Genomic DNA, 14,171 nt, shown 5'->3' with positions numbered 1-14,171 from the left:
ACAAGCTGCTGCAACTGACCAGTACATCATAGAGTAGTTCAAGGTGTTGTCCAGTACTGCTCTTAACTTGGTCGACATCCGGCTCTCTGACACCACTGTGACGGTCTAGTTCCGTCTCCACAATGTTGCTGCCTCACTGATCAGTTTATTAAGCCTGTTGGGGTCGGCTACCTGTCACAGAGGATAACACTGGCTACCACAGAGCTACAACATTCCAGGCGTTATCTGGTCAATGTTAAAAGACTTCAGCTGTGTCAGAACATAGTGGCAGCACTGGCCTTTCCTCTGGTTCAGTCAAGTTTATTGTTAGCATGAGCACAAACATATGTTTTGTCTTCCACCATCTCCACATTGTCCCCTTGGTTGAAACAGGGTCACAGGTGCCCTAGAGCTCCTGAAGTTCATTAGCAGTTCCTAGCTCATTGACAAGTTAAGCTGCAGATAGTTCTGCTCACACCAACACAGCTGTGCACTCATCCTCACCCTCCTCCCTGATACGTCCAACGACTGCAAACTGGTGGGGAAAGTTCTGGAAGTGTCGGGTCTGCAGTATGAGGTCCGTGGTGGTGTAGGGGGTGAAGAGGGCTGCAACCGTTTCCAGTGATGGAACTTATTAAGATTTTTTTTTGCATTGACTAGCACATTATCTCCTGACATCAACATAATGTAACATCTTGAAATCATTTCCATTTTATTATTCATGCCTTTTTACAGCTCGTATTTTTTCTTCCTTCAGCAGTGACCCAGCTCATTTGAAAAAGGAGATTTATTTTCTTTGAAGCATTAAAAAACGATGTAGCAATAATGAGTTGTTGGATGAGTTCATCATGTGTTCTCAATCAGCTAATTGGATTAATCTTGAGGGGGAAAAAAACGTTTTAAAGACCTTTTTCTTTGTTTTTTCTCTTTTATGCTCAGATCTCTGGAACCTCTCTGGAACCGGGTTTAGTGGATCTCAACCAGATCAGCCCAGTATCAGCTGATCTGGTTGCACCACCACCGGACGACTCCTGGGAATGGGATGAAACGGATATGACAATCACAGAGGCAGAGCCACAAGAAGTACCAGAGCCAGATCTGACACAGAACCTCCCCACAGAATCAAATCTGCCTTCAGACAGTGCTCCATCTAATAGGAACCAACCTGCTGGAATCAGAACTGATGTCCCAGACACTCAGCGTCTCGAGATGTCCGACATGAGGGTGGTGAACCCCCAAACCATCCCCCAAAACAATAACATATACCAAGTGTACAGCCTCCATAATGTTGAATTATACACGCAGCCTCATTTTCCTCTCATTTCTTCCTTTTTGCACAAAAGTAAGGCAGGAAAAAGGAAACACCAAGTCCTGCTGAAGAGCTTAAGCAAGGATTCCTCGTTCTCTTCCATCGAATCCCTCCCAGATCTCCTGGGAGGTCTGATGTCAAACAGCCAACGAGGAGACGGGATCTTTGGAGATCAGGAGGGCGAGAGTGAAGGTGGCAGAGGGAGCGGCCAATCAGAAACCAGTCGACGTTCAGATTGTGAGAGCGGGATTGTGAGTGACACGGGAGACACGGAGACAACAACAACGAACGGTGAAATCCAAGGAGAGGAAGAGGATCTAAGACGAGATGAGAAAGAGCAAGTTGGGCATGTGCAAAAACTAAAAGTCATCAAGTCCGATCAGAAGAGCAAGACAGAAATGAATAAGAAGGAGAAAGGATGGAGACAGGATGAGCTTCGAAGTGAAAGTAAAAGAAATAGAGAGGAGGAAAAGAGGAAGAGGTACAGGAGGGGAGGAGGGGAGGCTGTTGAAATCTTAATTAACGGACACGGGATCCTGACACCTGCTGATTCTGACTCGGACTTTGATGCAGGAGAATTTGAGCTCAACTGTTCCAAGTCTTTCATGTCCCAATGCGACATCAAGAAGTTCAAGTCTGACCAGTGCAATCATTTGGAGACTCCTCCTGCTCTTATCAGCCAGTCATCTGGTCCAGTTTTATCTCAGGGCTCATCCCTGGAGTCCCTGCTGGCTGTGGGCATGGAGTTATTCCCCTCCAAAGACCTGCTTCATCGTAGTGCCTCTCTGGAGAGCTGCTTGATTCCATGTCAGGGTAGTGATGGGGAGGCAGGAGCCAGTCTTTACATTCTCGGTGAGCAGGGAAGAGAAGGCGACGGAGTTGAACAAAGAAATGGAAAGGTTGAAAGAGGACAAGGAGAGCCAGCATCAGGTGAGCTGAGCCGAAGAACTCTTGATCTCCTGAAACGTCTTGAGAATATCCAAAGTCCGCTGGCGGGAAAGATGACCCGGAGTGTCTCTGACATGATGCTTAGAAGCAGCTCACCGCAGACGACTCGATTCCCTGCATCCCAGTCTCTCGGTGGCCGTCATGCCCCTCTCTCTGGGATTTTGAGCATTTCGCAGAAGGAGCTACCATCACTGATCAATGAAGGTTCAGCAACACCATCGCTGACGGAGTTGAGCAGCACTGAGGACTCATCTCTGGGCTCTGAAGATTTTGCAGTGCTTAGGAATCAGCGCCACCTTTTCCTGGATCCTAGCATGGTGGCCAATTCCAAGTCTGGCTGTTACAGGAAACACAGTCACAACAACAACAGAGAAGGCCATGGCGTAGATGAAGCGGATGCAGCCAGTTTGAGCATGGTGGTGAATGTCTCGTCAGCATGCACGGACGAAGATGAGGACGACAGCGACCTCCTCTCATCCTCCACGCTGACACTCACTGAAGAGGAACTTGGCATCCGGGACGAGGAGGATGAAGACGAGGTGAGGTTGAGCAGTGGTTCTTCTGATAATGAGGACAATGATGAAGAGGAGATGGAGGGCTCTTATGTGCTGGGGGTTGAGTACATGAAGAGGGAGCTGCAGAGCTGGATCCGATCTCCTTACAACTCTGCTTCCTCTGCCTCCAAAACAGAGGCAGGCCTCCGGGATGAGCTGCAGTGTGGGAGTACTCTGTTCTCCTCTTCCTCTATGTGTAAGAATAAGTGCCGTTTTCTGAACTCTGTAGCATCTAAAAGGATGGAAACCAGCACCAAGGACAGCAACCACAAAACAGAAAGAGAGATGAGAGAAACAGAGGAGGAGAACAGAAGAAATGCAGCAAGAAGCTACATCAGCCAGTTTGTGGATGATGTAGAGAATGGAAATGTAGACCAGAGCTGTTTGAAAGGGAAGGATGAAGATGATGAGCTCCTTAGAGAGGAGTCTGGTGTGTTCACTAAGAAAGGAGAATCTCCAAGGCAGCTGTATGTGAACACCAAAACAGGAGAGTCTGTTCAAGATATAAGCAACCTGACATTGAAAGCAGAATCAGATTCTGCAGGTCACCTGTGTTCCTCGCCGTCCTCTGAGCTCCTCCCCTTCTCCAAGCAGGCTTCCTCTTTGGTGGGACAGCTGAGGGGAGAACTGCCCTGCCACAGCACCTCCATCCCCTCCCCTCCCTCCCTCTCACCAGTTGACGATTGTAGCTCCCACAGTGTTTTGCACAGCAGCAGACCGGCAGCTGGAGGAAGGAAAGCCATCACAATTCAGGAAAAGTTCAAATTCTCATCTTTTGTGACAGAGGAAGCGAAGAGGGAAGTCAGAGCAAAAGATTCAAGTCTGCCTCCCAAAAAATGGCACAATAGTCACTCCTCCTGCTGCAAGCACCTGCCCTCCCCGTCCTCCCTCCATCCACATGGTGTAGCCCAAAGCAAGAATGAGAACGTGCACAATTTTGTTATGGAGATTATTGACATGACCTCGATAGCACTGAAAAACAAAGAGAGCCATACTGAAGAACCAAACCAGAGCGAGACCCGTGTGTCTGTTCAAGACCAAGGTCCTGCATCACTGGCACAGATCAAAGACAAGGTAGAGTATCAGTGCTCCTAAATACTCCAGCTGAGGAAGTCCAGCACATGCAAATGGTTAAAATGCAAGTTTAAAACCTTTGAAAACAAAAAATAATTTGATATTTCTGCAGATGTTAACAGTAAACTTCACGTTTCTGGAGACAAGGCAGCCCTTTTAAACCTCAAATAGCCTGTACATTTCATGGACAAATTCATTCATAGGAAGCTAAAGTCATCCAACTCAATTTGTTCACCGACTTAAAGTAATTTAATAAATCGCATCACAGATCATAAATTTTGGGTTGTTATGACTCATTTCTTTAGAAGCAAGTGAAGTAATATAAAAGCTAATCACTGAAAAGGCAAAAAGAAATCAGGCAGAAAACTTTCTGAGAAAAGTGTCTGAGTGTAAAATATTAATATGCAAATCAAAGATTATGTGGTGTGGTAATTATTATCTTCTTAAATTGAAAAATTTGGATAAATAAATCACATTTAAAACAAGAGATGAGGGATCAAAGCTTGTTGTCCAAATTGGAAAGTTTCTGTATTCTATAAAGGTTTTACAAAGTGTAAAACACCAGATTCTTTTTGGTCCTAATTCAGATCTTAAAATCAATCTGAAGGAAAAAAAAGAACTTTCTTTTCTTTCATCAGGTGCTCGAACACTCACACAGGCCTCTCCACCTTCGCAAGGGAGACTTCTACTCCTACCTGTCCTTGTCCTCCCATGACAGCGACTGTGGCGAGGTCAGCCAGTGCATTGAGGAGAAGAGCTCCACCCCTGTCCCCTACAGCATCCCGTCCTATACACCGACTCCAGACCTCCACAGCCCGAGCCCCCCACTGTTGCCAAGATCCAAACAAAAAAACACATTGTCCAAAACTACAAGCATCTGCAATCTGGATTTGAAGTCAGCTGAGACCCAAAGTAACTGTTCTGTTGTTGGTGGTCGGGTCGAAGAGTCCACCAGCCCCTGTCTGTCCCTGCCCCCCAGCCCTGACATCAGGGACGAGGAGACTCTGTTTGCAGCGTGTACGGAGGAAGTTTACCTCGGCCCGCCTCTTTGCTACAGCATGGTGCTCACCGGGAAACCACAACGTTTTTTTCTGAAGCCGAGTTTGCAGCTGAGCAACAGGGAATCGTACTTTTCTTGTTCAGGTGAGAATCTCCGATATTTGACTCAAGAGGATCCTAACTCTGAAGCAGGCGACTGTCAGAGTGACCTGTCTCTGTCAGAGAAGTCTGTGCCGGATCAAAACCAGGATCACCTGCTTTTCCAAGGATCACATCACACTGAGAAAACTCGGAGTTCCCTCTCTCCTTCCCCCAGGCCTTGTATCAGCTTATATTCTACGTCCCCAGTCTTAACAAGTGACCCCACCTCTCTCCAGGGGCCGGAAGACTGTCCTTTGTCTCCTCTTCCTGTGTCTGCTGGTGCGGAGGAGGAGAATCGGGGTGAGGACCTGTACCTCTGCTGTGATGTCGCTGGAGGAGAAGTCGCAGCCGTTGTGAGTGTCGGCACGCTGCAGGAGGAGAGGAGTCGTAATGAGTGGCCTCCTTATCTTAATCCCCGGGCGCATGTCGCCCTGATAGACTCCTTCGCCACCGAATGTTTGGCAGATACTAAAGCGCTTGAATCCAATATGGGCACCGTAATGACCAAGATAAGTGTCTGCAGCACTGCTACAAATCCCTCAAAAGAGCCAGCCACCACCGCCACGCGTATTAATCCCAAAATTAACTGCTCAGCGATGAGAACGGCAGATAGGAAGGAGGGGGAGGGAGGCAGAGAGGTGGATACTCAGCGGGCGGAGCAGGAGGAGAAGGCGAAGGAAGGGTGGAGCACCTCACAGCGGGAAGCAAAGACTGCCATGCTGAAGAAGGTTAGTGCTTCATGTATTTGGCTGATGTGCTATCTCAGGACATTATACAGGGCCTTGATAGTGTGCTTCACCTCTCTACTCCAGGTTTTAGTTCAAGGCTCCTCAGTGGGTATGAATGTAATGAGGCTGCTGTGCATTTCTCTCATTTCCATTTCTGAAGCTGGAAAGAGTCAGAGAGGTGTTAATATAAAGCTACCCTCCCACCCTCCCCCTCATTTTTTCTCTTATCTACTCATACTGTCATTCTCCTCTTTACTGTTATTTCTTCACCTCTCTTTTATTGTTCTTTTCCCATGATGCCCCTCTACTCCATCCTTGTTTCTTATTTCTTGTCAGTTACAACAGACCATCTCCTATCTCTAACATCCTTTCTAATCCTATGTTTCTTATGCCTCTTGATCCGTCTTCGTCCTCTTTCTTCCAGTTACCATTATCTCTTCCCTGTTCTCTTTTCCTTGCGGTCCTGTCTTCTCTATATGTTTCCAGACTCTATCCTCCCATCTTCTGCATGCATCTTCGCTTCATCCCTCTCTCCTCCCTCAGGTGTTGATGGAAAGGAGAGATTTGCAGACTTCTTAGTATTTAAGTTAGAAGGTTAAGGTCCATAGAACAATATCAGCATAATTACTATCCGTCAGATTTCATTAGGATTCATCAGCTGAGAACTTACCCTTCCCACAGTGATTGTTCAGTTCATTTCATCGCTGAATTAGCGTGTTTGTGCATGTTTTCTATTTCTTAATGCAAATGAGAGGGGGGATTTTTTTCTTTGCTTTTTTTCTTACCGTGTCTGCAACCTTGCTAGTTCCTCTGTTTATTAACTTTTTAAAGAGAAACATTACTCAGCTGCAAAGACCTTTCACTGCAGGATTTGTGCTTCGTTGTTAGTGCAGGAACAGATTTTGTCACAGGTACAATGTTCAGGTCAAGAAAATATGAGTAGAGACACGACATCTAGAAAAAACATATATGTAAGAACAAGAATTAAACATTTGAAGCAGACCTGCACTGCCTGGTATTTGTTACACATAAACACTTTATTAAGTCCATGTTGCTAATACCAGGTTAGACCTTCTTAAGGTCCATTTATGCTTGACACAGAAGACGGACACGCAGATGGACGGACAGTTTCGTCTGTCTTCTGTGTTGGTTACGCACATAATTTGGTCCGTTTTCAGGGAGCTTAGCTATCCGTGGCTTGACGCAGCAGATGGACCACTGGAAATGGTGGGGGCAGTGCTGAGAAGAGCTGACACACAACCAGTGAACGAAACAAACCAGAGAAGAGGAAGAGTGTCAGGAAGGGAACAAAAAAGCAGAAGAAGAATGATGACGAGCACAACAACTGTAGAAATTGCTCGAGCTTTTGAAGAAAGACTGTATGCAAGTGTTTGGGCGGTTGGAAACAACTTTATAGTGACGCATTATCGCTGCCAAACGGTGTCTGAAACTGACGTCGACTCGCAGGAGTGAACTCTGAACTCAACACTGCCCCCTAGTGCAGGAACTGACTTAACAACCATGGTAACACAAAAGAGTCATGGAAGCATGAGGACGGCGATGTATGACGACGTTTGAAACGGATGTAGCTGTTTACGTACATAAGAGAGCAGAAATGGATCTTTAGTGTGATAGATGGAAGCAGGTGGTGGAAACCTTCCTCAGAGGTTTTCTCCATATTGACATGACAGCATCACACAGTTGCTGCAGGTTTGTCGGCTGCATCCATGATGAGAATCTCCCGTTCCACCACATCCCAAAGCTGCTCTACTGGACTGAGATCTGGTGGCTGTGGAGGCCGTTGGAGTCCAGTGAACTCATCGTCATGTTCTAGAAAGCAGGTGGAGATGATCTGAGCTTTGTGACATGTTGAACTGAGGGGTAGTTACATAAAAACTGAACTAACTTCTTTATATTTAGCTATACTTCTGGAGACAGAAAGCAAATCTGTTCCAGCTGATGCCTGAAATGTTCTCGAGCAGATAATCTCAGGCAAATTTTGTCTCTAAATTATTTGAAGCAGCATTTTAAAATCAGCTGAAACAGGATGAAGAGACGTCAGTGTAAGGACCTCAGAACTCGAGTAATGATCCACTTTTCTGTTCTGAAGGAGGACTTGAATCGCGCCTTTCTAAGTCACCTGCAGCTGCCTGATCAATCTTTCAGTAAAGACAAACAAACACGAATCCCAAAAAGCTGGGACCCTGTGGGGAATGTGAGAAAATAGAAATTTCATGTTGAAAGAGAATATTTTAATATTTATTAAGAAAAAAAAAGATTTTGAATTTGATGGGAATTACCTCCACACAGTCAGACCAAGTGTTTTTCTCTCCTGGACCTGTGTTTTCAGGAAAACATGCTCTCATGCCAAATTCCTTGTAAACTGTTTTTATCCCAGTATAGGAGTGAAATGTCCAGACAGTCATGTTTTCATCCGTTTGCAGCAAGCCTGCCCACTATGTTCGGACTGGGACATGCCCGCTGTTAACGATACATTCTCAGACGTATCATGGCTGCCACGCGTTCCCAGCGTTCGTTTGGCATGTAGGCCACTTGTGAGCATGAGTTGCAATATTGACGTGAACGCTAGAGGCACTCATGCGAACAAGGGCAGGAACACAACCGGTCTGAGGTAAACACAACAATGCAACACCCGGCACCTGTATGACTTTTCCTCCCTGATGCACAGTAATAAACTCACTTGGGCCAGTTGGCAACAAACTGGAAGCGTTTTGGGGGTTGATTCCCCAGAAATACATTGTGACCAGTAGATTGACCTTTTCACTATTTCAAAGATCAAGTGCTGTTACTGCCCCTAGTGGTGACCTCCGGGATTGAGTGTTTTTACTGCGTTGTTTGCAGCAAGTATATATACTAACGTAGCGGAACGGTGACGAGTACCCTAGCCTTCACAAACAGCAGCTTAGCTTCTGTACCGAATCAGTACAACAGCAAACTGAAAAAACTAGAAGTAGTTTAAAGTGGGTACAGGTCACTGTGAGGTTCCCTACGTTTTTCAACCCTGTATTAAGTGTGTGGTTAATATGTATAAACGTGTGTGTGTGTGAGTACTGGAGGATGTATAGGGAGAGAGAAAGCCGCTGAAGTCGTTGGAAAGCGATTAGTTGTGAAACAATTATGAGAGCGTGGTGAAGTGAGGAAGAGAATTGTTTTCAGCCTGATGCTTGTTGGTTTAATTGAGAATTTTTCTTCAGTTTGGACTCAAACAATAAACAAGCTGATGGCAAAAAACACAAACAAACATTTCAGCCTGATAAAACTGTTTAGATTTATTTTTCCGTCTTCTGTTATAAGCGGGATGTTGGCTTCTCTGTCTTTGCTGTTTAATGCAGCAGACTTCATGTGACCATAGTTTTTTTTCTTCTTTCTCTTCTCTTTTTAATCCTTTTCACATCTTTCTTTCCATCATTGCTTTTAAGTTGTCATGCTCATTTCTCTGTCTACGTCTCAGGAACGTTCTTTAGGATGTTCAGCACTGTGTAAAAAGTAGTTCCAGGGTGATGTTCAGCACGGTGTAAAAAGTAGTTCCAGGGTGATGTTCAGCACGGTGTAAAAAGTAGTTCCAGGGTGGTGTTCAGCACGGTGTAAAAAGTAGTTCCAGGGTGGTGTTCAGCACGGTATAAAAAGTAGTTCCAGGGTGATGTTCAGCACGGTATAAAAAGTAGTTCCAGGGTGATGTTCAGCACGGTGTAAAAAGTAGTTCCAGGGTGATGTTCAGCACGGTGTAAAAAGTAGTTCCAGGGTGATGTTCAGCACGGTGTAAAAAGTAGTTCCAGGGTGATGTTCAGCGTGGTGTAAAAAGTAGTTCCAGGGTGATGTTCAGCACGGTATAAAAAGTAGTTCCAGGGTGATGTTCAGCACGGTGTAAAAAGTAGTTCCAGGGTGATGTTCAGCACGGTGTAAAAAGTAGTTCCAGGGTGATGTTCAGCACGGTATAAAAAGTAGTTCCAGGGTGATGTTCAGCACAGTGTAAAAAGTAGTTCCAGGGTGATGTTCAGCACGGTGTAAAAAGTAGTTCCAGGGTGGTGTTCAGCACGGTATAAAAAGTAGTTCCAGGGTGATGTTCAGCGTGGTGTAAAAAGTAGTTCCAGGGTGATGTTCAGCACGGTATAAAAAGTAGTTCCAGGGTGATGTTCAGCACAGTGTAAAAAGTAGTTCCAGGGTGATGTTCAGCACGGTGTAAAAAGTAGTTCCAGGGTGATGTTCAGCACGGTGTAAAAAGTAGTTCCAGGGTGGTGTTCAGCACGGTGTAAAAAGTAGTTCCAAGGTGATGTTCGACACGGTGTAAAAAGTAGTTCCAGGGTGATGTTCAGCACGGTATAAAAAGTAGTTCCAGGGTGATGTTCAGCACGGTGTAAAAAGTAGTTCCAGGGTGTTGTTCAGCACAGTGTAAAAAGTAGTTCCAGGGTGACGTTCAGCACGGTGTAAAAAGTAGTTCCAGGGGGATGTTCAGCAAGGTGTAAAAAGTAGTTCCAGGGTGACGTTCAGCACGGTGTAAAAAGTAGTTCCAGGGTGACGTTCAGCACGGTGTAAAAAGTAGTTCCAGGGTGATGTTCAGCACGGTGTAAAAAGTAGTTCCAGGGTGACGTTCTGCACGGTGTAAAAAGTAGTTCCAGGGTGATGTTCAGCAAGGTGTAAAAAGTAGTTCCAGGGTGACGTTCAGCACGGTGTAAAAAGTAGTTCAAGGGTGATGTTCAGCACGGTGTAAAAAGTAGTTCCAGGGTGATATTCAGCACGGTGTAAAAAGTAGTTCCAGGGTGATGTTCAGCACGGTGCAAAAAGTAGTTCCAGGGTGATGTTCAGCACGGTGTAAAAAGTAGTTCCAGGGTGGTGTTCAGCAGGGTGTAAAAAGTAGTTCCAGGGTGGTGTTCAGCATGGTGTAAAAAGTAGTTCCAGGGTGGTGTTCAGCAGGGTGTAGCATTTCTTCTTCTAACATGTCTGGAAACATCTGGGAAGTGAGGAGACCAGTTGCTGGAGTTTTAGGAGAGGAATGTTGTCCCATTCTGGTCTGATGCAGGATTCTAGCTGCTCTACAGTCCTGGACCTTGGTTGCTGGATTTCTGCTTCCATGATGCTCCAGATGTTGTGTACTGGTGAAAGGTCTGGACTGCAGGCAGGCCAGTTCAGCAGCCGGACTCTTCTCCTGTGAAGCCATGCTGCTGTGATGGATGCAGGATGTGGTTCAGCATCATTTTGCTGAAATCTGCAAGGTCTTCCCTGAAAGAGACGTTGTCTGGATGGGAGCAGATTCCTGAAGATCTTCATAATCTAGTTTTCACCTCTACCGTTTCCCATGCACACAGAGATTCCTCCTGATTCTCTGAATTTTCTGATGATATTCTACATTGTAGATGGAGGATCTTCAACATCTGAGGAACATTTTGCTGAAACTGTTCCAGCTTTAGATCCAGTTTGTCTCAGATTGGTGAACCTCTGTCCACCTTTCCATCTGAGAGACTCTGCCTCTCTGAAATGCTCCTTTTATACCCAGTCATGTTACTGACCTGTTGCCAGGTAACCTGATTAGTTGTCTAATGCTCCTGGTTTGTACCAGGTACTTTTCCAGCCTTTTGTTGCTCCTGGTCCAACTTTTTCCAGACGTGTCGCTGCATCAGATTCACTATCAGCTCATATTTTCCATCACACGGTGAAACGTCTCAGTTTCAACATCTTATATCTGTCTGCCATCAGCTGCCGTTCTTGCTTTCAATAAAGTCCTAACTCTTACAACTTGTTGCACACTCTGATGTCTTCGCTCAGACTGATTGCATGATCCAAGCTGCACACAGACATCTTAGTTATTCTGCTTTCATCATATATTTTTTATTTCTAAAATCAAATCAAAACAGAAAGCTGAGAAGATGAACAAAGGCCATCACTAACACAATCTGTGTGCGCATGTGTGTGTATGTGTGTGTGATGTATGCACCCTATGGGTGCCTCCAGGGCTAAGCAAAACCTACTGCCCTCATACTCGTAACACACAAATCTGCACATGCACATCCACACACACACACCCCTGAGGGCAGGGCATAAGAGTCCAGGTAGAAGTTCTGACAGCCCAACAGCTGCAGGTTAGACAGACATGTTGCACACACACACACACACACACACACACACACACACACACACACACACACACACACACACACACACACACACAGAGGACAAACCTACATACACACCAAGATGCAAAGAACAAAAAGACCAAACTCGAGCTCCATGAGGGCACATACACAACGCATGTATCGTCATGACAAGGGACACACACTCACTATCATACCCACATCATATCAGTGATGCGTACAGCTGGTCCTGACCCCCATGGCGTGGCCCAGTCTAGCCCACCTGTTCACACATGCACGCAAAGACACACAAGTACACAGTGTGCACACAGACACAGGTGCAATTAAAGCAATTGTGAATGCGACTCATGATGTGCTCTGTGACCCAGACAGCAGAAGGTCTGCAGCAGAACACACAGGAGAGTGTGTGTGTTTCATCACTGACTCGTGTTTGGAAAGTTTCACCAGGAAGCAGACTGGAAAATGAAGCAGAACAACCCATACACACTCCTGGATAAAAAAACAACATAAATATTATAAGAATTGCATTATTAAATATATTCAGAGTTTAGTTGATGAGAAAAAAGAATTTCATGGACTCGCGCTGGTTTAGGTTTGTAGACAATTGCCAGGACAAGAAACCTTCTTTATTTTTGTTTGCTTATTTAATAGATGGTGGAACTCAAACTGAGTTAATAGTTTCTGTCTTTTGATAAGATTTGTTGACTGAATCAAAAATGAATGGTTTTGTTTTGTTATGTCCTTTCCCTCATCCAGAGATCAACGGTTTTGGGAGCTCCGGGACTGAGCTGCAACGGAGATCTCTCCATCCGTTAAAATGACCTCTGCACTGGACCTCATCTCCACGGAGTCCCCTCTTCACATTTCTCATCGCCCTCCTCTTACTGAACTAAAGCTCACTGAAGAGTTTTAACATGAAACAACTCACTCACGGCCGTCATGTCAGAGACTCCAACAACATTCATGCTGTGATCTGATTTTTAGAGCAGCTGTGTTTGAGGTTGAAGTGGTGTTTAGGAAGCAGTTTTAAGGGTTTGGATGAAGATGTTTTAGAGGTACACTGAACACTGAAGAGACATTACACAGAAATAGAAGAAGTGAATTGAAATGGTTTGAAAGTGTTAAAGGGGGATTTTTCAGCAATGAAGAGTCAGATAATTGTAGTAAATAACAGATAAGACTGGGCTCAGAGAAAATTCTCAGATCTCACTTTCCTATTAATTGGGCTGTAAAATACTAATATGCACCAAACAGGACAGTGAAGAGAATAGAAATATACTAGAAAAACTGAGCCAATCAAAAAACAAAAGCACGAACTACAGAGAAATTATTTTTTTTTTTTTTAAAAAAAGAGAAAACACACCCGGGAAAATTATAACAGGGTATAAATTACATTATGTATAAACAGCCACCAAAATATATGAATGGATGGACAGATGGACGGACGGATGGATGGACAGATGGATGGACGGACGGATGGACAGGTGGATGGATGGATGGACAGATGGACGGACGGACAGACAGATGGACAGACGGACAGATGGACAGACGGACAGATGGATGAATTTAAATTTCCTCATATTCCCTCATCTGTTTTATTGTTTTACTTTATAAAAATATTTTGACATTACTTTTATTACGTATTGCGAAAGCAGAACTGGAAGTAACCTTTTTTTCTGTCTGGTTCAGGTTAATCTCTGTGATCTGATGGTGGTTCCTATTCTGAATGGATCTAATTCTGTATTATTTAAGACTAAGGCAGACGTAGCATGCTAGTAAAAACACAACTGCATTTCTAGAGAATGTCTCTGGGTAAAAGTCAGCAGAAGCCTGTGATCCTTCAGAAAGTATGAAGCTCTACAGTTTGGTAGATGTTAGAAAAGTCGCATGGTCGGCATGCTATGCTAATGACATCATAAAAACCACAGAGCCCCTAAACGAGTGACAAAAAGGAGCTGTTAATAGAGATCCACTGTCATCATTACGAGTTAGTTTTAACAGTAAATACTAAGAAATGTTATTAAAACCCTTAATTGCTAAACTTGATCATTTTTGTTGGGGTTAGAACTGTAGATGGATCCATATAAAGTCCCAATATTTATGGATACTAACTAGGACTAAATAATTTGGGATCGTGGGCTGCAGACAGCAACAGCAGTCGAGAAGGTTCTCACAAATGACCAGAAACCTTATCTTTGTTTTTCTATTCAAAAACTTGAAGCTGCTTCTGAAAATTATCTGACAAAACCGTCACCATTAAAATATCCCAATTAGACAACAAACTGAAAGAAAACATTATCCTACAGGGAGAAGTCATGATGAAGCAAACAGA

At 44.6% G+C, this 14,171-nt stretch overlaps 1 protein-coding gene across 1 annotated transcript in view; it reads left to right on the top strand.

Moving 5' to 3' along the window:
* Positions 1 to 13,180, top strand: part of akap6 (A kinase (PRKA) anchor protein 6) — a 315,131-nt gene extending 301,951 nt beyond the window's left edge. The window contains exons 20-22 of the mRNA XM_041971385.1: positions 919 to 3,864; positions 4,503 to 5,732; positions 12,596 to 13,180. Coding sequence (XP_041827319.1) covers positions 919 to 3,864; positions 4,503 to 5,732; positions 12,596 to 12,655 — 4,236 coding nt within the window. The 3' untranslated portion in view covers positions 12,656 to 13,180. The remainder of the gene's footprint in view (positions 1 to 918; positions 3,865 to 4,502; positions 5,733 to 12,595) is intronic.
* Positions 13,181 to 14,171: the final 991 nt, after the last annotated feature.

Source organism: Melanotaenia boesemani, chromosome 20 (assembly GCF_017639745.1).
Source record: "Melanotaenia boesemani isolate fMelBoe1 chromosome 20, fMelBoe1.pri, whole genome shotgun sequence".
NCBI lineage: Eukaryota > Metazoa > Chordata > Actinopteri > Atheriniformes > Melanotaeniidae > Melanotaenia > Melanotaenia boesemani.
The sequence above is the reverse complement of the archived record's forward strand: the minus strand, read 5'-3'. Positions and strand labels throughout refer to the sequence as shown.